Raw genomic sequence first — 24,130 nt, forward strand, 5'->3', positions numbered from 1 at the left:
TATCGTTTTAAACTAATTTATTTCTCTCTTCAGTCTGAAAATCTCGACGTGATAAATCAAAAACATGGAATGATCTGTGAAGTTTCTTCGATGTTTCAGGCGCTGGTCCGCAGGTTTAGGCCAGAGGCAGCTCGTGGAAGGCGGCGTACTGTCCCGTCACATGATGATAGATCTGCAAACACAGGCAAAGAAGAAGGTTTGATTCAGCCAAGTCCCTTTTCAACAGGGCCTGACGTTCATTTGATTGAAATATGGTGTTTTTACATGTTTATATCAGTGGGGGGGTCCGCCCCTTTACACCCGTCTCCAGTTGTGCTAGTGGCAGGCCGTGATATTGCAGCCAGCAGCCCAAAAAGCCCTTTTTGTCATAGACACTCATGTAAAAGGAGCAGCCTGTAAAATGGTCCACAGGCATCTGGAGTTTCAGACTATGGCAAATATATTTCTTAAAAATTACTATTTTTAGGACATGGACTTTTTTTCTTCGAAAAAAAATTGTAAAGCATCAAAAATACATTTTTAAAAGTGTTCTAATGACGTGACGTCACCAGGGCCGTAGACGTGCACGAGCGTGTGCGTGACGACTCATGAACGAGCAGATTCTCCCTCGTGTGATTTAGCGGCTGAAGTCTGAGCAAAACAAATGAACGGACTGGACTAAAAACAAGGATAAACGCGAAATAACAAACATCTCAAGTAAGTTTATGTTTCTCTAAGTCTTTAGCCAAAAACTAAATACGAAATGTATGATGAATATAGCATGTGTTTATAGCATTGGATTATGGTTAATAAGAAACAACTAGTCTACATGTTATTAAACTCATTTCTGAAAATTAAATAATGGCACTAATAACCTGTAACTGTTTTATTAATTAAAAAAATACTACCAGCATTTAATGTACTTATGTACTTACACCATTATTTGTGTAAGTAGAATGAAACACAAAAAAAATGCATGATTTCCGCATCTGTCCTGGATCCAGTACAGTACAGTACAGATAAATGCTATATAAAAAACAATATCTTACATTTTACCAATGAAAATGTAATATAAAACACTTTTGCAGTGCTCATTCTTTGTATTTCAGCCAAACAATTCTAGTTGTGATGTTATACTAGCAAATACAGTGAAGTAATAACTCGATTTTTATCAATTCTATCACAATATCAAGACTTCCAGCACTTACGAAACTTCCCAGAAAAGTGACCGAGCGGAAGTTCATGAGCGCGGCTACGTACGTCCGAAGGGCCGCTAAGCGCCCGGTTGTTCAAAGAGCGGACTAAACTAGCTTTTTAAGCCCCGCACTGACAAACTAACCCCCAAAGTCATCGTAGCATGGTAGCTTATTCGCCTGAAATGGCCTTAAAAAAACATTTTGTATTTAAAGAACGATGATATTAAGAGATTTTACTTTTTGCGTAATGGCGTCCGCTCGGCTCTGAGGCTTCGTCGGCAGCCGTGCGCGCTCACGCTGCTTTCACCCACTTGGGCCGTGGGGAGCATAGATACAGATGACGCGTCATACGGGTACTTTGGGCCGTTATGGCGGACGAAACTGGAGTCATGCGCCACTGAGCACCCCTATGTAAAGAGATAGGAGCTGGGACAACATGCCTCTTCCATGTATATATTTCTATGGTTTATATACTCAAAATATACTTCAGTATCACTGCAGTGTTCGGGTGGTGTCGTCCATATTCGGGTTGTCTGTGTTCGGGTGGTACCAGTCTGTGTTCGGGTGGTACCAGTCTGTGTTCTGTTGGTACCAGTCTGTATTCTGGTGGTACCCGTCTGTGTTGGGGTGGTACCAGTCTGAATTCTGTTGGTACCAGTCTGTATTCTGTTGATACCAGTCTGTATTCTGGTGGTACCCGTCTGTGTTGGGGTGGTACCAGTCTGTGTTCTGTTGGTACCCGTCTGTGTTCGGGTGGTACCCGTCTGTGTTGGGGTGGTACCTGTCTCTCGATGTCGGCCAACAGGCTGCTGGCTCCGATCCTGAACAGCTCTGGACTGAGCCACTCACTGCCGAGCTCCTCCTTCACCAGCACCAGCCAAACCAGGGACTCCTGCGCCGTGCGGATCCCGCCCGCGGGTTTGAACCCGATCTGGAAATAAGAGATTAAGGCGAGACGCTGCAGTATATAACAAGTATACAGATATTGAAACTTTCCCTGTATGAGGAAAAACAAAGGCCATTATATGTTTTCATAAGAAATGGGACATGATCTGCATTTTCAGTAACAAAATGTCAATAATTGATAATATTGGCTTACACTTGTATTGCGCTTTACAAGCCTCCACTACACTGCCGTCATTATTCATTCACTCCATACTCAGTGGTGGTAAGCTGAGTGGTAAGCTCCGAGATCTGACGGGATCGGGCAGAGTTGAGAACCTGATAGACCCAGGTTTAAATCGATGGCTTCATTTTTTAAATTAATTTGATTAATTACAAAGATTTTTTTAGAGGGATTTTGGATCTTGTTTAGTTTTGAACTGGCTATTTATAAGTGAAAAAATCTGTAAAAATCTCCGTCGCCTATTGCATTACATGTGGATACCAAACATGTCTCCATAAAGTATGCTAGCGAAGTATCATAATTACTAGTACATTCTTAGACAGGCACACACTTGCGTTTTTGTGTGTGGTTGCCTGGATATGAATATCAAAACATAAAGAAAGTTAAGACCCTAAAGCATTATTTTGCATTGACTACAGTAAGTTTTGTGCGTTTGGAAATCATTTTGTGTGAACTCAAAGTGAGGTCAGCTTGTTAGTTCAAGTTTACATTACCAGTATGTTCATGGATTACATATACGTATGTATACTTCAAGGATGTATACATGTCTTTTTTCTTTCCTTTTCCCTGTCAATCTTAAGTGAATGACTATGGACAGATAGTTTCTATTTCTACATGGTTATAGATACAGACAGTATCTCGTCATAGAAGGGGGCGTGGCTTCGCCGAGGGGGAAAATAGAATCTTTAGAGAAACACAATTTTTCCCTCTTTTTTGCCATTTTCTGGTGGAATATCAACTTATTTATCACACACAAATAAAGTCAAATGTAAATCGGGCCCATATGGATATTTTCTCACAGATTGTTCAGTAGAAGTGAAAAAACGGCAGTTGTAGCAAGCGCTAGCTAACCGTTAGCATTAGCCCAATGCTAGCATGTAGCATGAAGTTAGCATTCTCCGTTATTCATGTATTTATGGGCTGTTGAACCACTTTGCTCCTCCCCATGTCTTTGTTTCTTTATTTAGTAGAAACTATATTCATACTTCAGCATTTGTTACTGTCGTTTTGGAATAATTAGACAAAGTTTAGATTTTTTTCAAAATTGTTTTCCCCCATAACTGTTTTCAAAAATGACCATATATGGGCGATTCCAGAGATGCCGTCTGTATCTATACGGAGCTTGTACATTTGGGTATAGTTGGTATAGCAGGGCTGAGCGATATTATATATATTTTTGTGTGATCAGAACGAAAGAGAGATGTGCCTTGGCATAACTCTTATGTACCATATGGTGTATTTATTTATTTACGACTGTAAATGATAAATCCTTTATTTCTATTTTTTGGTAGACTGTAAATGATGAAATTCTTTGACATTTTGTACGATCATAAATGATTTATATCAACATGTAAGCACAGACTCATGCATCGGTTTCCTGCATGAGTCTAGCGGAAAGTTTATGTGATGATTACTTGAATGAAAGATAAGGGGTAGGTTTACTATAAGTTCTTTGTGCTCAAAAGGAGTAGGAAGAAGTTCAAAGTCTTGTTTTGTATTTTTTCTTTCTGTAAAATGTTGACATACTTTTTCTGCTCAAATGAATAAATAAATGAAATGAAAGGAAAATATGTGAAGGTGGGAAATGCACATTTTCAGGAATAGTTGCGGGAAAGTTTTGTGAAATCCTGCAGGGACTGAGTACTCCTGTCCCGGTTGAGTACCTTGTATCCGGTCCTGGCGTAGTAGTCTCTGATGGCGCGGGACATGACCACGGCCACAGGGATGGTAGCGTTCACCGCCTCCTTCCCCGTCGACGTCTTGATGAAGTCTGAGCCTGCAGAGAAAAATAAAGACGACGTGTTTAACCATCCTCCGCTCCCTCTGCACAGTCTGACCAGGGACGGGCTGTATTCAGGGGCATTTAATCAAGTACAAATACTTCAGTGATGTTCTTGTTGGAGCAGCATGTCTTGGGAGTAGTTTAATGACACAGTAGGTGAAAAACATTATTTTGAAGTACTGCAACTTAGTCAAGAGGTCGATCGATATGGGTCTTTCTAAGGCCGATGTCGATCTTTGAGGATTATTATTGGCCAATGCTGATACACACGGCCGTTACTTTTGCCTGATTTTTCCGAACACAAGACAAAAATCAGTGGATTCCAAATATTCTGCAACACAGAATATATGGACACAGAATGGTTGGTGTATTGGTGTATGAATGAGAGTATGAATGGGTGAGTGATCCTTGCTGTAAAGCGCTTTGAGTGCCTAATGTAGGTGGAAAAGCGCTTTATAAGTTGAGACCATTTACCATTTTACCAATGGTTTACTTCCTACCTCACAGACAGGACGTTCATGGTGAGTGTGGATGCCTGCTCCTCTAAGGTGCATGGAATCACATGTGGTGTGCCCCAGGGTTCAATTTTAGGCCCAGTGCTTTTTAATCTGTATATGCTCCCTCTTGGTGATGTCATCAGGAGACATGGAGTCAATTTCACAGTTCTGCTGATGATACACAGTTATACATCTCCATGTCTCCTGATGACACCAGGCCAATGGATGCACTTTTTAACTGCATTTTATATATCAAATCCTGGATGGCAGAAAACTTTCTCTTAACCAGGACAAAACTGAAATGTTAATCATCGGAGAGAGACTTTTACCCAAACTACAGTCACTGTCTATGAATCCTTCCTCACAGGTGAAGAACCTGGTCGTGATCTTTGACTCTGGTGTTTATTCCACACATTAAGAATATCACAAAGACAGGTTTTTACCATCTAAAGAACATAGCCAGAGTCGCCCCATTCTCTCTCGGGCCAACATGGAGACGCTCATGCATGCTTTCATCACCAGTCGTATCCACTACTGTAATGCCCTGCTTTCTGGTCTTCCCAAAAAGAGGATCTCAGGTTTACAACTTTTACAAAACTCAGCAGCAATCAATGGCAATTCAATGGTTTTTAAATGTCTTAATGGTCTTGGTCCTTCTTATCTTTCAGAACTGCTTTTACCAAACCTTCACGGCCCCTTCGCTCCTCCGGCAGGGCTCTCCTAGTTATTCCTAAAGTCACAAACAAAAAGACTCATGGTGAGGCGTCTTTCCAGTGTTGCGGCCCTCGCCTCTGGAACCACCAAATTACCTTTCAGGTCATTTTCTTTGCCAATGGGGTAAGACAATTGGTCTTATCTCATTGGCAATTTTACTTTCTTATTTCGAGATTTACCTTAGAACTGGTCTGAAATGTCCTCAAACAAGCAAAGCAAACTTGGTCCCATCAGGAAAAGTGTCTAAATGAGTGAAAACCGCTCAAAACAAGATACATTTCCTCAATTCAAGTCATTTAAGCCAATGCTTGATATTTAATTTTTGTAGTGTAGAAGAAAGTTCCCTTTTTTTTGTCCATTTGAGAGCATAAGGTCAGTTTCTCTCATCAGCAACAGTCCTCAGAATGTTCAGAACAGAATTCTACGAGGGTTTTCTAATCATCAATTAGCCTTTAACACGATGAGCTAACACAATGTACCATTAAACACTGCAGAGCTGTACACTTGATCATTATCCTCACTCGAAAAAAGAAAAATCAATGCTGTTAAGTGACCTGCAGTGTATTTCAATCCTGTTTTCTTGTATCTTATCTTAATCACTTTGTTCACAGTTGTTTGGAGGCGGATTCTTTGGAAATATCAGAATTTTCATGTTATTTTATTATGACAGTGGTACTTTATTGTGGCACTAAAAATGATTGGGGTTAGGGAGTCACAGAGTTACCCCTGTATCTCTCATTACTAAGAGATACAGGGGTAACTCTTAGTAAGAAGGTTGTACTTCTATTTACTATGGTACTTACTGGTAATTCGAGGATACTACAGCAGCAATTCATGGTTAGTAAATGAGGTACTTCTACAAACAGAAGTAATTTCTAGGATTGTGTGACTATGAAACAACATAAAACAGCATTAGAGAAAACAAGATGTACAACCTTCATTACTAAGAGTTACCACAGTTTCTAAAAGTACATACCTGGTAATTCTCACTATAGTCTCCTTTAAGTACCACCATAAGTATCTAGAATTTCCACTGTAAGTACCAAGGACTTAGCGGCCCGTAATGTAAAGTGTTACCTTGAAGGGTTATGTGGCGCTAGGCTAGTGCATGTCTATGGTATCAGCTAGCCTGCATAAAAAACAGTGTGACCCGCTCCACAGAGCACCTGAGGCAAATCACTTATAACACCAGACTAACCATATAAATGTCTGAGTCCATAGAATAATTTTTGGAATATAACTGACCTGCATCACATGAATGATCGCATTTTGAGGGACTATTTTCTAGCAGATCACTCCGCCGCTGCGTAGCTTATACAACCACGAAGCTGATGCTGCTCAAATATAAGGTCTTTTAAGTAGGGCTGCTTGATTATTGAAAAAATAATAATTATTTTTGTCATAATTGAAATCACGATTATTTGTTCCCTATCAAAAAAAAGGTCTTTATTTTATTTATATATTTATTAATAAAAAAAACTATGCTGAATATTTTCTGTTTTCTGAACAGCCATAAAAGTACAAATGATTTCAAGTTTGCCTCGATTAAGGAGAGGTCTCTGTTTCACACCTGCCCCCTGCTGGCCGGCCCTCACACCTGCGCAAGCAAACTGAGCGGCGCGGCCTGATGACATCATCACACAGCGCCGTTTGTTTAAAGGGAAATAATCCCAGCGCCATGAAATATGCAAGTCTGCTTTACAAAAAAATATAAGATTTAAAAATGTAAAAAAAAAAAAGTGAAAAAAAAATAATCTTTTTTTCCGATTATGCTAATTTTATAATCGTTTAGTGGAATTAAGTGTGGATTAATTGCACAGCCCTAATTTTAAATGCAAAATAGTTCAAATTATTCTATGGACACAGACATTTATATGGTTAGTCTGGTGTTATTTGTCAGACTGTTTTTAATGCAGGCTAGCTGATACCATAGACATGCGCTAGCCTTGCATTAGCCTAGCGCCTCGTAACTCTTCAAACATAAGAACCGCTTGAATTACAAAAAATACATCTCCAGAAATCAGCAACACTCTGGATAACGAGGAAATGAGGCCCTACGTCAAAAAACCTGAAATATCCCTTTAAGAATATTCATAATGTTACTCGTCCTCTGCTCTTTTACTAAACTCCGGTTAAAACACGCTCGTAATTATCTCTTCCTCTTACGACGGTTCTAATTTCTTCCCCTTTCCTCGGACGGTCCATTACCGAGGGGGCGTCGGGGGCCGGACAAAGACAGACGGCGATTCCAGCTCGAGACGCCGAATTCATTTTCATTACAAACTCCATTTTTACGTTTCCTTTGATCAATTTCAGCGCGGGACGAAAATAGTCGGCGATGACGCCTTTAACGAATGGCCTGCAAATCGTCCCGACACGGCGGCGTCGACGTCCCCGATGTCCCGCGTCGTCCGTTAGTGTCGCCTTAATGAGCCGAACACAGATAATGGGTAATACATGAGGCGCGGGATCAAACGGACAGATTAATACGGAGCAAATTATCATTGAATTCGCTGTGGAGGAGATTAGGCTCAGACAAAAGGAGCTAATGTTAATGAAGATTGTCCCGGTTGTGGCACAGTGGTTATCGGGAGCGCGGGGGCAGCAAAGAGCTGGACACCTCGAAGTCTCACAGGAACGCAAACACACAAACATCTGCAACGGATTCGCAGAAATTATTATTATTATTCAAACTATGATTTGTTGCCTTTAAAAAAAAAAAGTCTTTATTTTATTTATATATTCATTAATAAAAAAAACTATGCTGACTATTTTCTGTTTTCTGGACAGTCATAAAAGTACAATTGTTTTCAAGTTTGCCTCGATTAAGGAGAGGTCTCTGTGTCACACCTGCCCCCTGCTGGCCAGCCCTCACACCTGCGCAAGCAAACTGAGCAACACTGTTTGTTTTTATGTCAGGCAAAAGCATGAGCCATGGCACGTGAAATATGAAGGGAAAATAATCCAAGCGCCACAAAATAAATGAATCTATTTCCTTATTTAGCTTCATTCACGCAGTTCTCAGCAATCCTCCTGAATCCTGCTCTGAGCAGCTGCTCCGCCCTCTGCTGGAAAACCACTGAGTTGCACAGTTGTGTCGTCAGAGCGGAACGGAAGTGCTCGACGTCTGAAATATAATGTCTTAATTCTATGATTACGGCCTGATTTTAATTTGTGAAACAGCTTTTTCATTATTTCTGTTATAAGAAAGAAATAAAGGGAAAAAAAAGAAAAAGGAAGTGCCCGAGGAACTTCCTGAAGTCAGAGCTGCCCCTGCAGCCAAAACAAACACACCCCCTGAGCGTCTGAACAGATGTAATGTTTGGAATGCAAGCTGTGAAGATGGAGCTCTTTCTAACCTACTCTGGACACCTATTCTTTTTTCTTACCTAATGGCAATGTCACAAGAGGACAGACCTAACTTTACTCGCCAGAAGTTGGAATTTCTTTCCGTGATTCAGCAAATGTCACCAAAACAGTGTTTTTCTGTGACTGTCTCTGATGGATGTTTGGTGAACCTTCACCAGAATCAAAGTGGATTCACTTTTATAACCAAGGCGAGTTAAACAGTGAGCGGTGGTGAGTCAAAACGAGCGTTTGCTTGTGTGTTAGCATATTAGCTTGTGTGTTAGCCATTTATGAAGCTGTGTTGCAAATGTCAACTCCTTATAACTGCATCGTGAAGTAACTTTCCTTTTTCCTGTGTATTTTCTACTTCGGTAAAGTTGTATGTGCGGAGAGAGGGGGCGGAGTTAACTGAATCGAAGCGTTGTGTCTTCCGGGTTTGAAAAATACCTCCAGAAAATACTTATATTTATCACAAAAATGAGAGCTCCATAGTGGTAGAGGTACAATATATCACATGAATGCCTATACTTAACTTTGGAATGGCTAAAATAGCAGGATACAGATCATTTAAGGATGTAAAGAAGTGATAAGTAGGTTAAATGTGCTGCATAGCTGTCAAAAGTACTACAAGGCCTCCAATGCCTGTCCATAAAACATCAAGATGATATATATTTAAAAAGAAAAATGACATGCACTTGTTCAAAATGTACCAAATAAAAAAAAGTATTTAGCACATACATTGCCATTTGTGACAGAGTATTAACTTAAGAGCTGGACTTTGAGAATGGCTGTATCTACATAGCTCAGCCCTAGTGCAGAGTGTTCTAGAGTATTTATTAATAACTAGAGTGTATTATCTTAGCAGCTGCGCGTTGGAGGGTCTGACCTGCCATCATGGAAACCAGGCTGGCCTTGTAGACGTTGGTGAAGGTGCCCAGTTCCCCGATGGCGAGGATGGACTTCATGTGGGCGTCTCCGCAGGCCGTCCTGAACTGAACCAGCTCCTCGTACAGCTCTGAGGAGGAGAGGGTCACTAGAGCTGGGAAGTTTATCTACCAGATCATGTTGTTGCTAGGAACAAATTCACATTTACGATATGGTACAAGAACTACAATCCACAACGAAGGGATTTATGAATGGAGCATCGAAGTTACCCTGCCACTGTCCGGTGAGGGCCAGAGTTCGGTTGATCACGATGTCGATCTCGGTCGCCCCGTCGGCCACAGCCACCCGCACCTCCTCCAGCCGGGTCTGCAGCGGCGTTTGACCCGCGGGGAACCCAGTCGCCACTGCAAGAATTACACCCACGTACACAGTATTACTGCATGACCACGGACAGGGTTGTTTTTGGCAGCCATTTTAGTTTAGTCATGTCTTTTTGTGATAGTTTAACCCCTTGAGTCCCACCTGAACCGAGCACATTTTCTTCGGTTTGGCTTTGCGACAGTCCAAAAGCTTCTGGGAAAAAGGTGGGAAAATCCTGAGAGGAAAACAATGATGGAAATGGGACAAAAAAGTGATGAAGAATTGATGAAAAAGTGGCAAAAATGTCACAAAAATGTCACAAAAAATGACAAAAAATTGATGAAAAATTGACGAAAAAATGACAAAAATGTGACAAAATATTACAAAAATGTGATAAAAATTGACCAAAAAAATAAATAAAAATTGACGAAAAAATGTGACAAAAAATGTGACAAAAATATGATGAAAATTGGACAAAAAAATGACCAAAATCTGATTAAAAAATGACAAAAATGTGATAAAAAATGACAAAAAAGTTACAAAAATGAGTTGAACACCCAACAAAAAAATGATGGAAAAAATGACAAAAATGTGACAAACAATGACAAAAAAATGACAAAAATGTGATAAAAATTGACCAAAAAAATAAATAAAAATTGACGAAAAATAATAAAAATTGACGAAAAAATAATACAAATTGACGAAAAAATTTGACAAAAATGTGACAAAAATGTGATGAAAATTGGACAAAAAAATGACCAAAATTTGATTAAAAAATGATTTTAAAAAATGACAAAAATGTGACAAAAAATGACAAAAAAGTTACAAAAATGAGTTGAACACCCAACAAAAAAATGATGGAAAACAAATGTGATGACGTGAGGAAAAAGATCCTCTCGGTTCAGGCGGGAGTTAAGAGGTTAAGATGATGAAAACTCAAAACGCTTATAGACTATAGACTAGTAAAAAAAGGAATACAAAAAACAGCACAAGTGTTATACAAGTTAACTTAGGTCAACAAGTATTGGAAAGTTGACAGGTGAGGTCTCCTCAACGAAAGCACACGCCTGAAATGAAGTGGCATCAACTCAAGGTCAAGGTCAAATTTATTTATAAAGCACATTTACAACAACTATCGCTGCCCAAAGTGCTGTACACAGGCAATACAAGGTTTCAACAAAGTTAAAATACATTACATAACAAACAAAAGCAATGATAATAACCACCAAAGAAAATCAGGTCAGCTTGTGTTGAAGGCCAGTGCAAACAGATGGGTCTTCAAAAGAGATTTAAAAACATTCAAAGACTGAGCTGATCAACTAAATAATTCAGTCAATGTCAAAAGAAATGGAGCAAAAGTGCAAAAAGCAGCTTTGGGAGTTAAGATAAAAACAAGGCATCAGGGTTTACTGCTTCTGTTCATGATGCTCAAACCAAAAAGGAGCTCCATATTAAAGATTAAAGAGTATAACAGCCTTTAAATTAGCATCTGGGCTGTGTGATTTAAGTCAATATAAGGTCATAACCAAATGCAGTGATTCAAAGTGTGCTTGAATTACATAGTGCCTCAGTTCTCTAGAAAAGGGAGCACCAAGAACTGCAAAAGGTTCCAGTGGCGCTAACACACCTTTAGATACTAGGGAAGGTATCGTTCATTACAGCACCGTTAAAGCAGGGCTCTCAAACTCATTTGGACTGGGGGCCAAAAATGCAAACCCAGTGTTGGTCGGGGGCTGGAACAGACGAAGCCTTTTGTATTAAGTCAATTATGATTTAGCAACTTTTTATTGTTTGCTATAATATAACTTAAAATAGACTGTACATTACCTATCTGCACATGTTTAAGCTTCTAGAGGTTTCCAATCACATTTGCTGAGCTTCTAAATTTGAAATTACAGACTTAGACAATTAGTTTTTTTGTAATGAATCCCATTTTGGTTCAGGGCATCAGTGATCTTTCAGGAGTCAGGTCCTTTTAAAGAAATGCAAAATGTACAACAAATGTCATTTTAATTCAGTGTAGAAAAAACAGGGATGATAATGAGCACTAGCAAAAAGCATCAGCTTCAAACTTGTTTTGTTCTGTGTTCATTTTCAATGACCCGGTCATATTTTTTTATTTTTATTTTTTTATTTCAGTCATGTTAGTTACATGTTTTCACATTTCAACAACTATACAGGATTTTTTTAATTTTTTTTATATAAATGATTGAAAAGGAGCACGATGAAGACAACGCTTATGCTAACTGCCCCTTTCTTCAGATACAAAAGGTAGACAAAAATAACAAAAACATAATAAATATATATATATCATATAATATACATACATATATATATATGTCATATAATAAATACATCGATGAATGTGTCGACTCGGACACTTTTCCTGACTCTGGAGTGTCTGAGATCAGCTCAGATTCACCTCATGGAAATAATGTGGCGTCTTTGACCTCAGGCCTGTTTGTGACCGACAGTTAGAACTGATGGGGCTTATGTTTTGCTGTAATTATTTGCAGTATTTGAATATATTTCCATATTCTCGATTTTATGGATCTCTATGGATCATGTGTTCGCACTTGTGTCCTTAATAAAGATTAAATTCATTGACCTGATAATGTGGCTCTGAGAGAAAAGGCTCCTCACTTTACTGTTGTTTTAAACACTAATACCATGTGTTCGCTTTGCAAAGTCCTAAAGGTAAATATGGTAAAGGTGCTTTTTCGCTGTAACTTTTCCAGCTCATGTTTAGCTGAACAGCTGAAGTTTCTCCCTCGTGTTCTGACGTCTCCACCTGGTTCAGAAGCTCCTCTCTCTCAGTCGCTGCTTTAGTCTGTTTCTCTGTTGAAAAAAGTTGATAAGTCGTCTGCAGAAGCATCTCCTTCCCCGTCTGATGTTGACATTCTCGCGTCCGCAACAGCATTGGCGATACCGCGCGGTGCCTCATGGGAAATGTAGTTCTAACGTGTTTAATGCAAAATACCTTGCATGTCTGAGACGCCTTTGTTAAAGTGTGCCACAGGACTGTAAAACTGAAAACTTGAAAGGTACCCATTGAGAGCAGTACTATGAGCAGTCGTAGTTGCAGTACTTTCTGACCTGAAGCCACTGGAAGACTGGAGTTCGCAGCTTTCAGAGTTTTGACGGCATCAGAGACTCTGGAGGGGTAAACGCACACGGCTGCAGTGGTTATACCTGCGAGAGAGGAGAGAGGAGAGAGGAGGTCAAAACAGTGGGCTGTGGCGCCATCTGCAGGCTGACTCGCTGCACTGTAACTGCTAAAGCTGATGAGCACTCGCCTCCTGGAGAGTGCTTTGATCTGACCTATTGTGAAGGGCTTTTCTTCACCAGAGAACCAGAAGTGGGCGGGACTATTGAGCTCTATTCACCTTATATCACACCCGCTCACATTTGGCTCTTTTTGCCATAGATCAGGACTTCCGTTGTCTTTTTTTCTCCAAAAATGTTTGCCGCTAAAATATGATGCCCAAACAGATAAGAGAGAACCTCCGGGATAAGGTGAAGTGACACCAAACTTTCCAGTTCATAACTTTTTTCCAAAGGGGTTTTTCCTTATCTAGTTCAATCAGTAATACAACATGTAAAGAAAATGAAACCATACACTCAGGGGCGTAGCACCAAATTCTGGGCCCTGGGTACAACCCCCCCCCCCCCACCTCCTACTTAAGAAATTCACATTTCATATTCTAGATTCTTTGACCACATAACAATGGTTTCGTGGTTTGACAGTACAGTTCATTTATATTCTATTATAACTTTATTATATAGTATATATACACCTTTATATATACCTTAACTTGGCCAAAAAAGTGCTTCATATACAAACACATATCCAATCCAATGGGTACTTAGTTCATGGTTTGTTTGTTTGTTTGTTTGTTTGTTTCAAGACAATGTTTGACTTGAAATTGCATCTGATTTGGCTTCAGTTACAGAAATGTAATAACCTTTAATCCTGTAGTGACATAGATATTTAGATTAAGGTGGAATATTCTACTTTCATTGGGCCAATTGAAATGGCTAGTTTTAGATAGAGCATAATGATTATTAGCATCACATTAAACAGGAGGGCTGCACCAGGACATGGGATATTTGTGCTGAGAATAACACATTTGTGACTTTGAAATAGGCTTTAAAATGCTATTTTACAAAAAATGATGATACTATGATGTCTCTGTGGCCACAGGCCTGAACACAAAACTCAAGGGCTTCAGTCTGATTTAGTCTCACCATAGTTGAAGCCTTTAAGTGTATTGTCAGTAAATTGTTGTTGTAAAAAGTTACGCTGGAATCGACTAAATGGCTCGAGCTCCACCTTTCACTAGAACCAGGTTGACTCGTCTCCAAAGCTGCGCATTTATAATGCTTGAATCCAAACGCGCGCAGCTAATTAGCATCATTAATTCGGCGAAATTAGCGTGCGCGACCTGTGGCTTTTGTCACTGTATTGGCCTGATGAGTCAATTATAATAAATATGAGGAAACAGAAACTTTAAAGTCTAAAACGAGGAGTCTCTGCACCTGCACCATCCTCGTCTCAGCGCAGGCAGAGGCAGGACTCGCCTCACCTCATGTTTAAGTGTCATTTATGACAGAAAGTTTCCTCTCAGGTCCGCTAGAACAGGCTAGTGTTAAAGAAAAGCACATTAGAGCGAGGCCAGACTAATATCTGTCTTTCCTCATCGCTCTGTGTTTGAACGCCGGTGTGTGGGCTGAACCATTTGGCACATTTTTAAAGGGGTGTCAGGGCACTGAGATATTATCAATCATTATTGTTTGTGCAAAATTCTGTGTAGCAACCATTGTATTATAGCCTGGTCGTGTTCAATTCTTATAGTATCAATTATGAGGAAACTATAGAAAGTACAATACAGAACACTTTCTGCAGCATTTTTGAGGGCCCCCCCAGTCCGACACCCCTGCACTTAAAACCTCTCTCTATTCATTAATATTAAGTCATCAAAAACACAGTCAATTTTGTCCATCTCTGGCAGCACATATCTGCGACTGAACACTTCCTGACAGAACTTGCAGTATGTTTTTTCATCATAAATTGAATGGACAGACACAATATGGCCACGTGATCCTGCTCGTGTGTGGTACCTGCGTGGTGCATGTGTGTGGTACCTGCGTGCTGCATGTGTGTGGTACCTAAGTGGTGCATGTGTGTGGTACCTGCGTGCTGCATGTCCATGTCCCGCAGCAGGTCCGCTCTGATCGGCTGCAGCGCCTTGAGGCAAAGCCGCTGGACGTTGGACGGAGTGTCGTCCCCGGAGAGAGTCGTCAAGTCGATACAGGAGACCGCCCTGAGCAGCCACGCAGCCTACGGGACACAGAGAGGATAAACACTCTGATACAGGGACACAGGGAGGATAAACACTCTGATACAGGGACACAGAGAGGATAAACACTCTGATACAGGGACACAGGGAGGATAACCACTCTGATACGGGGACACAGAGAGGATAACCACTCTGATACGGGGACACAGAGAGGATAAACACTCTGATACAGGGACACAGAGAGGATAAACACTCTGATACGGGGACACAGAGAGGATAAACACTCTGATACGGGGATACAGAGAGGATAAACACTCTGATACAGGGACACAGAGAGGATAAACACTCTGATACAGGGACACAGGGAGGATAAACACTCTGATACAGGGACACAGGGAGGATAAACACTCTGATACAGGGACACAGGGAGGATAAACGCTCTGATACAGGGACACAGAGAGGATAAACACTCTGCTACAGGGACACAGAGAGGATAAACACTCTGATACAGGGACACAGGGAGGATAAACACTCTGATACAGGGACACAGAGAGGATAACCACTCTGATACAGGGACACAGGGAGGATAACCACTCTGATACAGGGACATAGGGAGGATAAACACTCTGATACAGGGACACAGAGAGGATAAACACTCTGATACAGGGACACAGAGAGGATAAACACTCTGATACAGGGACACAGAGAGGATAAACACTCTGATACAGGGACACAGAGAGGATAAACACTCTGATACAGGGACACAGAGAGGATAAACACTCTGATACGGGGACACAGAGAGGATAAACACTCTGATACAGGGACACAGAGAGGAAAACCACCTGCAAGCCTTGTCATTCTTACCTTAACATGTCATAATACTCGCAACATCGTCCTATTAAGTAGTAGTAGAAGTAGTAGTAGTAGGATTAATAGTAGTAGTAGGATTAGTAGTATTAGTACCTGCCATTGTTTCTTGGGCAGCCGGGTACTCTGGATCTGCTGAGCTCTCTTCAGAACAGCCTGAGTGTTCACCCTGGACTTTGACACCCACTCCAGGTCTGAAACACAGCAAAGCACTCAGGACCACAAGTAGTAGTAGAAATAGTACTTTTTACTATTCGTGTATTTTTTTGTTCGGATGACCCTGGTACTATATCCATTATTCAGATTTAATGAATTGTGCTAAAAGTAAGGTTATCAGAATATTAACGTGTTAACTTCCACCTGAACGGATCCCATTTTGTCCAGTTTGGCTTTACCCTTATCAAAACAGATTCTTGGGGAAAAAAGCGCCAAAATAGCCACGAAAAATGAGAAGAAAACAAGGATGTAAACGCAACAAAAAGTGACAAAAATTCAACAAAAATGTGACAAAAACTCAACAAAAATGTGACAAAAATTCAACAAAAATTTAACAAAAATGTGACAAAAATTCAACAAAAATTCAACAAAAATTCAACAAAAATGTGACAAAAATTCAATAAAAATATGACAAAAATTCAACAAAAAGTGACAAAAATGTGACAAAACTTCAACAAAAATATGACAAAAATTTAACAAAAAAGTGACAAAAATTCAACAAAAATGTGACAAAAATTCAACAAAAATGTGACAAAACTTCAACAAAAATATGACAAAAATTTAACAAAAATGTGACAAAAATTCAACAAAAATGTGACAAAAATTTAACAAAAATTCAACAAAAATGTGACAAAAATTCAATAAAAATATGACAAAAATTCAACAAAAAGTGACAAAAATGTGACAAAACTTCAACAAAAATGTGACAAAAATTTGACAAAAATTCAACAAAAATTCAACAAAAATGTGAAAAAATTCAACAAAAAGTGACAAAAATGTGACAAAACTTCAACAAAAATGTGAAAAAATTCAACAAAAATGTGACAAAAATATGACAAAAATTCAACAAAAAGTGACAAAATTCAACAAAAATGTGACAAAAACTCAACAATAAAATGACAAAAACTCCAAAAAAAAAAAACCCACAAAATAAAACATAAAAAAGGTGACTCAACACAGCAACAATGCGAGGAAAAAGATCAGTTTTGTGGGTCTTAGCTTTCAAATGAGGTGTTACACAGCCCTATATAATAACCTAAGAGGACAGAATGCATTTGGTTTGGGCGGGTGGTAAGAGGTTAAATTCCAACAGACATTAAATATAAATCCATCCATCCATCCATTTTCTTCCGCTTTATCCGGGGCCGGGTCGCGGGGGCAGCAGTCTCAGCAGAGATGCCCAAACTTCCCGATCCACACACACCTCCTCCAGCTGTTCTGGGGGGACCCCGAGGCGACACCAGGCCAGCTCGGAGACATAGTCCCACCACCGTGTCCTGGGCCTTCCACGAGGCCTTGTCCCACTAGGACATGCCTGGAACACCTCCCGCGGGAGGCGACCAGGAGGCATCCGAAACAGATGCCCGAGCCACCTCAGCTGGCTCCTTTCGACGTGAAGGAGCAGCGACTCTACTCCGAGCTCCTCCCGGGTAACTGAGCTCCTCACCCGATCTCGGAGGGTGCGCCCAGCCACCCTGCGAAGGAAACTCATTTCGGCCGCTTGTATTCGCGATCTTGTCCTTTCGGTCATGACCCAAATCTCATGACCATAGGTGAGGGTGGGAACGTAGATCGATCGGTAAATCGAGAGCTTTGCCCCGACTCAGCTCCCTCTTCACCACGACAGACCGATACAGCGACCGCATCACTGCTGACGCCGCACCGATCCGTCTATCGATCTCACGCTCCATCCGTCCCCCACTCGTGAACAAGACCCCGAGATACTTGAACTCCTCCACTTGAGGCAAGGACTCCCCACCGACCTGAAGAGGGGAAGCCACCTTTTTCCGGTGGAGAACCATGGCCTCGGATTTGGAGGTGCTGATCCTCATCCCGGCCGCTACACACTCGGCTGCAAACCGCCCCAGTGCGTGCTGAAGGTCCTGGTTCGTTGAAGCCATCAGAACAACATCGTCCGCAAACAGCAGAGATGAGACTCTGAGGCTCCCAAACCGGACACCCTCCGGCCCCCGGCTGCGCCTAGAAATTCTGTCCATAAAAGTAATGAACAGAACCGGTGACAAAGGGCAGCCCTGGCGGAGACCAACACGCACCGGGAACAGGTCTGACTTACTGCCGGCAATGCGAACCAAGCTCCTGCTGCGGTCATACAGGGAACGGACAGCCCTTAGCAGAGGGCCCCGGACCCCATACTCCCGGAGCACCCCCCACAGGGCACCACGAGGGACGCGGTCGAACGCTTTCTCCAGATCCACAAAACACATGTGGACTGGTTGGGCGAACTCCCACGAACCCTCGAGTACCCGATGAAGGGTGTAGAGCTGGTCCAGTGTGCCACGGCCAGGACGAAAACCGCATTGTTCCTCCTGGATCCGAGGTTCAACTATCGGACGGATCCTCCTCTCCAGCACCCCGGAATAGACCTTACCGGGGAGGCTAAGGAGGGTGATTCCTCTGTAATTGGAACACACCCTCCGATCCCCCTTTTTAAAGAGAGGGACCACCACCCCGGTCTGCCAATCCAGGGGCACTGTCCCCGACCGCCACGCGATGTTGCAGAGACGTGTCAGCCAAGACAGTCCTACAACATCCAGAGACTTAAGGTACTCAGGGCGAATCTCATCCACCCCCGGAGCCTTGCCACCAAGGAGCTTTCTCACCACCCTGGTGACTTCAGCCCCGGTGATGGGCGAGCCCACCTCCGAGTCCTCAGCCTCTGTTTCCTCATTGGAAGACGTGACGACGGGATTGAGGAGGTCCTCGAAGTACTCCTTCCACCGCCCGACGACATCCCCAGTCGAGGTCAGCAGCCCCCCACCCGCACTGTAAACAGTGTTGGTGAAGCACTGCTTCCCCCTCCTGAGGCGCCGGATGGTTTGCCAGAATCTCTTCGAGGCCGACCGATAGTCTTCCTCCATGGCCTCCCCGAACTCCTCCCAGACCCGAGTTTTAGCCTCCGCGACCGCACGAGCTGCAGCACGCTTGGCCTGCCGGTACCTCTCAGCTGCCCCAGGAGTCCCACAAGCCAACAAGGCCAGGTAGGACTCCTTCTTCAGCTTGACGGCATCCCTTACTTCCGGGCGCCACCACCGGGTTCGGGGATTGCCGCCGCGACAGGCACCAGAGGCCTTACGGCCACAACTACGAGCAGCCGCATCGACAATGGAGGAGGAGAACAGAGTCCACTCTGACTCCATGTCCCCCGCCTCCCCCGGAATCTGGGTGAAGCTCTTCCGGAGGTGGGAGTTGAAGACCCCACTGACAGAGGGATCCACCAGACGTTCCCAGCAGACCCTCACAACACGCTTGGGCCTGCCAGGTCTGACCGGCTTCCTCCCCTGCCAGCGGATCCAGCTCACCACCAGGTGGTGATCAGTTGACAGCTCAGCCCCTCTCTTCACCCGAGTGTCCGAGACACGCGGCCGGAGGTCAGACGACACAACTACAAAGTCGATCATCGACCTCCTGCCTAGGGTGTCCTGGTGCCACGTGCACTTATGGACACCCTTGTGCTCGAACATGGTGTTCGTTATGGACAAACTGTGACTAGCACAGAAGTCCAATAACAGAACACCACTCGGGTTCAGATCGGGGAGGCCGTTCTTCCCAATCACCCCCTCCCAGGTCTCACTGTCGTTACCCACGTGGGCGTTGAAGTCCCCCAGCAGAACAATGGAGTCCCCAGTCGGAGCACCATCTAGTACCCCTCCCAGGGACTCCAAGAAGGCCGGGTACTCTGCACCGATGTTGGGCCCGTAGGCCGAAACAACGGTGAGAGACCTGTCCCCGACCCGAAGGCGTAGGGACGCGACCCTCTCGTCCACCGGGGTGAACTCCAACACGTGACGGCTGAGCTGGGGGGATATGAGCAAACCCACCCCAGCCCGCCGCCTCTCCCCGCGGGCAACTCCAGAAAAATGGAGAGTCCAGCCTCTCTCCAGGAGTTGGGATCCGGAACCCAAGCTGTGCGTGGAGGTGAGCCCGACTATATCTAGTCGGTATCTCTCAACCTCCCGCACAAGCTCAGGCTCCTTCCCCCCCAGTGAGGTGACGTTCCATGTCCCGAACGCCAGAAGCTGCGCATGCGGACCAGGTCGTCGAGGCACCTGCCTCTGACTGCCACCCAGTCCTCTCCGCACCCGACCCCTACGGATCCCTCTGCGGGTGGTGGGTCCACAGGAGGGCGGGCCCACGTCGTCCCTTCGGGCTGGGCCCGGCCGGGCCCCGTGGGCAGAGACCCGGCCACCAGACGCTCGCGTTCGGGCCCCAACCCCAGGTCTGGCTCCAGGGTGGGGCCCCGGCTGCGCCATGCCGGGCGACGTCACGGTCCTTGAATATTGTACGTCCATATGGGTCTTTTGAACTGCTCTTCGTCTGACCCGTCACCTCGGACCTGTTTGCCATGGGAGACCCTACCAGGGGCATAAAGCCCCAGACAACATAGCTCCTCGGATCATTCGGGCACTCAAACAACCCCACCACGTTAAGGTAGCAGTTCATGGGGTTGATATCGATGCAGATTTATTAAATATAAATCTGCATCGATATTGCCCGGCTTCATAACACAGATGGGTCAAAATACAAAAAGAATTGTCCAAAACCCATTCAGCTGCAGGTTTTACTGAAAAGTTTCTGTCAGCTTTACCCACATTTCTGCAAAAAATGTTTCTGTTGAGTCCAATTTGTTTTAAAATATCCACATTTTCCATCATTTCTCGCCAGAAGAGGGAAAGTTTTACTTATTTGGAAGCTATTCTGTGTGACTTCAGAGTGTTTGTGGGAGGGGTCCGTCATGTGACGCTCAAGAGACTCCCATTAGGTCAGTCACGAACACAACTTAAACCCCTTAACTCCCACCTGAACCGAGCACATTTTCTCCAGTTTGGCTTTACCCCAGTCCAAAAGCTTCTGGAAAAAAGGTGAGAAAATAGCAACAAAACTGAGACGAAAACAATGATGGAAATTTGACAAAAAAGTGACGAAAAATTGATGAAAAAGTGGCAAAAATGTGACAAGAAAATGACAAAAATGAGACCCAAAAAATGACAAACATGTGACAAAATGTGACAAAAAAATGACAAAAATGTGATAAAAAATTGACCAAAAAATGACAAAAATGTGATAAAAAAATGGATTAAAATGTGATACAAATGTGACAAAAAAAAATACAAAAAAATGACAAAAATGTGATTAAAAAATGGACTAAAATGTGATACAAATGTGACAAAAAAATACAAAAAAATGACAAAAATGTTATAAAAAATTGACAAAAAAATGACAAAAATGTGATAAAAAAATGGACGAAAATGTGATACAAATGTGACAAAAAAATACAAAAAAATGACAAAAATGTGATAAAAAATTGACCAAAAAATGACAAAAATGTGATAAAAAAATGGATTAAAATGTGATACAAATGTGACAAAAAAATACAAAAAAATGACAAAAATGTGACAAAAAATGACAAAAATGTGACAAAATGTGACAAAAAATTGACAAAAATGTGATAAAAAAATACAAAAATGAGACAAAAAATGACAAAAATGTGACAAAATGTGACAAAAAAATACAAAAAAATGACAAAAATGAGACAAAAAATGACAAAAATGTGATACAAATGTGACAAAAAAATACAAAAATTCTACAAAAATGTGACAAAAAACTCAACAAAAAATGACAAAAATGTGACAAAATGTGACAAAAAATGACAAAAATGTGACAAAAAAATGACAAAAATGTGACAAAATGTGACAAAAAATGACAAAAATGTGACAAAAAAATGACAAAAATGTGATAAAAACATGACAAAAAATGGACAAAAAATGGACACAAATGTGACAAAAAATGACAAAAATGTGATAAAAAATGGACTAAAAATTTACACAAATGTGACAAAAAATGACAAAAATGTGACAAAAAACTCAACCACAAAGTGACAAAAATTCAACAAAAATGTGACAAAAAACTCAACAAAAAAATGACTAAAATGTGACAAAATGTGACAAAAATGTGACAAAAAATGACAAAAAATTGACAAAAATGTGATAAAAAATTGTGGAAAATGTGACAAAAAGTTACAAAAATGATTTGAATACCCAATAACAAATGTGATGACGTGAGGAAAAAGCTCCTCTCGGTTCAGGCGGGAGTTAAGAGGTTAAACCTATGAAACGAAAAGTAACAAATGATTTCCTTGATCATTTCCCATTTTATGACAAGATCCACGACCCCTGTGTTCCTCCGATGGGAGGGCATCTGACACACATCAGAATCGAGTCTGAGGGTTATCTGTCAGTTACAGTATAATAACAAGCATGTGATCGCTCTCGTGCATGAGGCGCACGTGAGTTCGGGTGCAGAGCGCGTGGTGCCACGTTATAACACGTACCGAGGCTGGTTCCCGGGTTCCGCGCGCACATCGTGGACCGGGTCTGCAGCGGGACAAACTAAACTAAAGCAGGTCCAAAGTCCGGTGGTGCTGGCGCTGCCCCTGACCTCCGCACATTCCCCACTCTCCTCCCCTTCCTCTAATTTCCGGCAGACGCGGTGAGAGGGGTCGGGTGAGGCGCGCACTGCTGCCCTCCAGTGGTTGAGCCATGGCACATCCCCAAACTTAGTAGTAGTAGTTTCCCACCACCGAGTATGGAGTGAATGAATCATGACGAGTGTGTAGACTCCATAACTGTAAGCATTTTAACAGATACGGTATTTGTTCTCTGATGTCATGTAAATATGTCCTCAATAAAAAATAAAATAAAATAAAATAAAATAAAATAAAATAAAATAAAATAAAATAAAATAAAATAAAATAAAATAAAATAAAATAAAATTAAAATTAAAATTAAAATTAAAATTAAAATTAAAATTAAAATTAAATGAAAAATAAATAAATACATAAATAAAATAAAATAAAATAAAATACAATAAAATAAAATAAATTAAAATTAAAATAGAATAAATCAAAATAAAATAAAATAAATTAAAATAAAAAAATAAAAAAATAAAAAAATAAAAAAATAACAAAATAAAAAAATAAAAAAAATAAAATTAAAATAAAATTAAATAAAATTAAATCAAATAAAAATAAATACAAATAAATCAAAAATAAATTAAAAATAATAATAAAATAAATTAAATTAAAATAAAAAAAATAATAATAAAAAAAATAACAAAAAATAACAAAATAAATAAATAAATAAATAAATAAAATAATAATAATAATAATAATAGGGTGATGTCAGGTAAAATGGGTAAAATGGGCCATTTAAAGTTGGAGCTCTCTGGCTCTTAAAGTCCTCTAAAAGTGAATTGGCAAGTCAGATCTGAAAATGATCAAGTTTGTAACTTCAGAACAAAAGAACATACAGCCATTAAAATTATACATAGTACATGGTATTGCTGCCTTAACCCGTATAATTAATTGTGTGTGTCTAGCTTTCTTATTCTTTCAGCTAAAATGGGTCACCATTTAAGATTTTCTGCCGATACTATGATGGTTAAAGCCAACATTACCATTCTGTCCGTCTGTATCTGGAAGTCCCAGATCGGTCATTCTGCATCACCTGTACAGGACAGGTGAAAGTTAGAATATCATGATAAAGTTTATTAACTTGTGCAATACAACTTAAAATGTGAAGCTAATATATGATATAAACTCACGGTTTGCAAAGTGACATATGTAAAGCCTTTATTTAACCCCTTAACTCCCACCTGAACCGAGCACCTTTTTCTCCAGTTTGGCTTTAGCCCAGTCTAAAAGCTTCTGGAAAAAACCTGTGAAAATAGCAACAAAACTGAGAAAAAATGACAAAAAATTGATGAAAAATTGACAAAAAAATGACAAAAAAATGTGACAAAAGAATGACAAAAATGTGACAAAAAAGTGACGAAAAATTGAT

At 41.3% G+C, this 24,130-nt stretch overlaps 1 protein-coding gene across 1 annotated transcript; it reads right to left on the reverse strand.

Annotated features, from left to right (window-relative positions):
* Positions 1–88: 88 nt before the first annotated feature.
* On the reverse strand, positions 89–22,752 carry dera (deoxyribose-phosphate aldolase (putative)). Its single transcript, XM_079581285.1, has 9 exons — positions 22,621–22,752; positions 16,152–16,249; positions 15,082–15,229; positions 12,985–13,080; positions 9,798–9,932; positions 9,530–9,658; positions 3,966–4,078; positions 1,957–2,106; positions 89–172 (listed from the first exon to the last, which is right to left on the reverse strand). Exons 1-9 carry the CDS (start codon positions 22,649–22,651, stop codon positions 116–118), a joined length of 957 nt encoding a protein of 318 aa, XP_079437411.1. The 5' UTR covers positions 22,652–22,752; the 3' UTR covers positions 89–115.
* Between the last annotated feature and the right edge of the window lie 1,378 nt (positions 22,753–24,130).

The sequence above is a fragment of the Gobius niger genome (genome assembly GCF_951799975.1).
Source record: "Gobius niger genome assembly, chromosome: 22".
Classification (NCBI taxonomy): Eukaryota; Metazoa; Chordata; class Actinopteri; order Gobiiformes; family Gobiidae; genus Gobius; species Gobius niger.

What these genes read in the sequence shown, in the direction of transcription:
- dera (XM_079581285.1), bottom strand. Translation starts at nt 22,651, where the DNA reads ATGTGCGCGCGGAACCCGGGAACCAGCCTCG. An exon ending in CAGTCTTCCAGTGGCTTCAG is followed by an intron (nt 9,933 to 12,984) that starts GTCAGAAAGTAC and finishes TAATTCTTGCAG; the next exon opens with TGGCGACTGGGTTCCCCGCG. An exon ending in CCTGGTTTCCATGATGGCAG is followed by an intron (nt 4,079 to 9,529) that starts GTCAGACCCTCC and finishes TTTTCTCTGCAG; the next exon opens with GCTCAGACTTCATCAAGACG.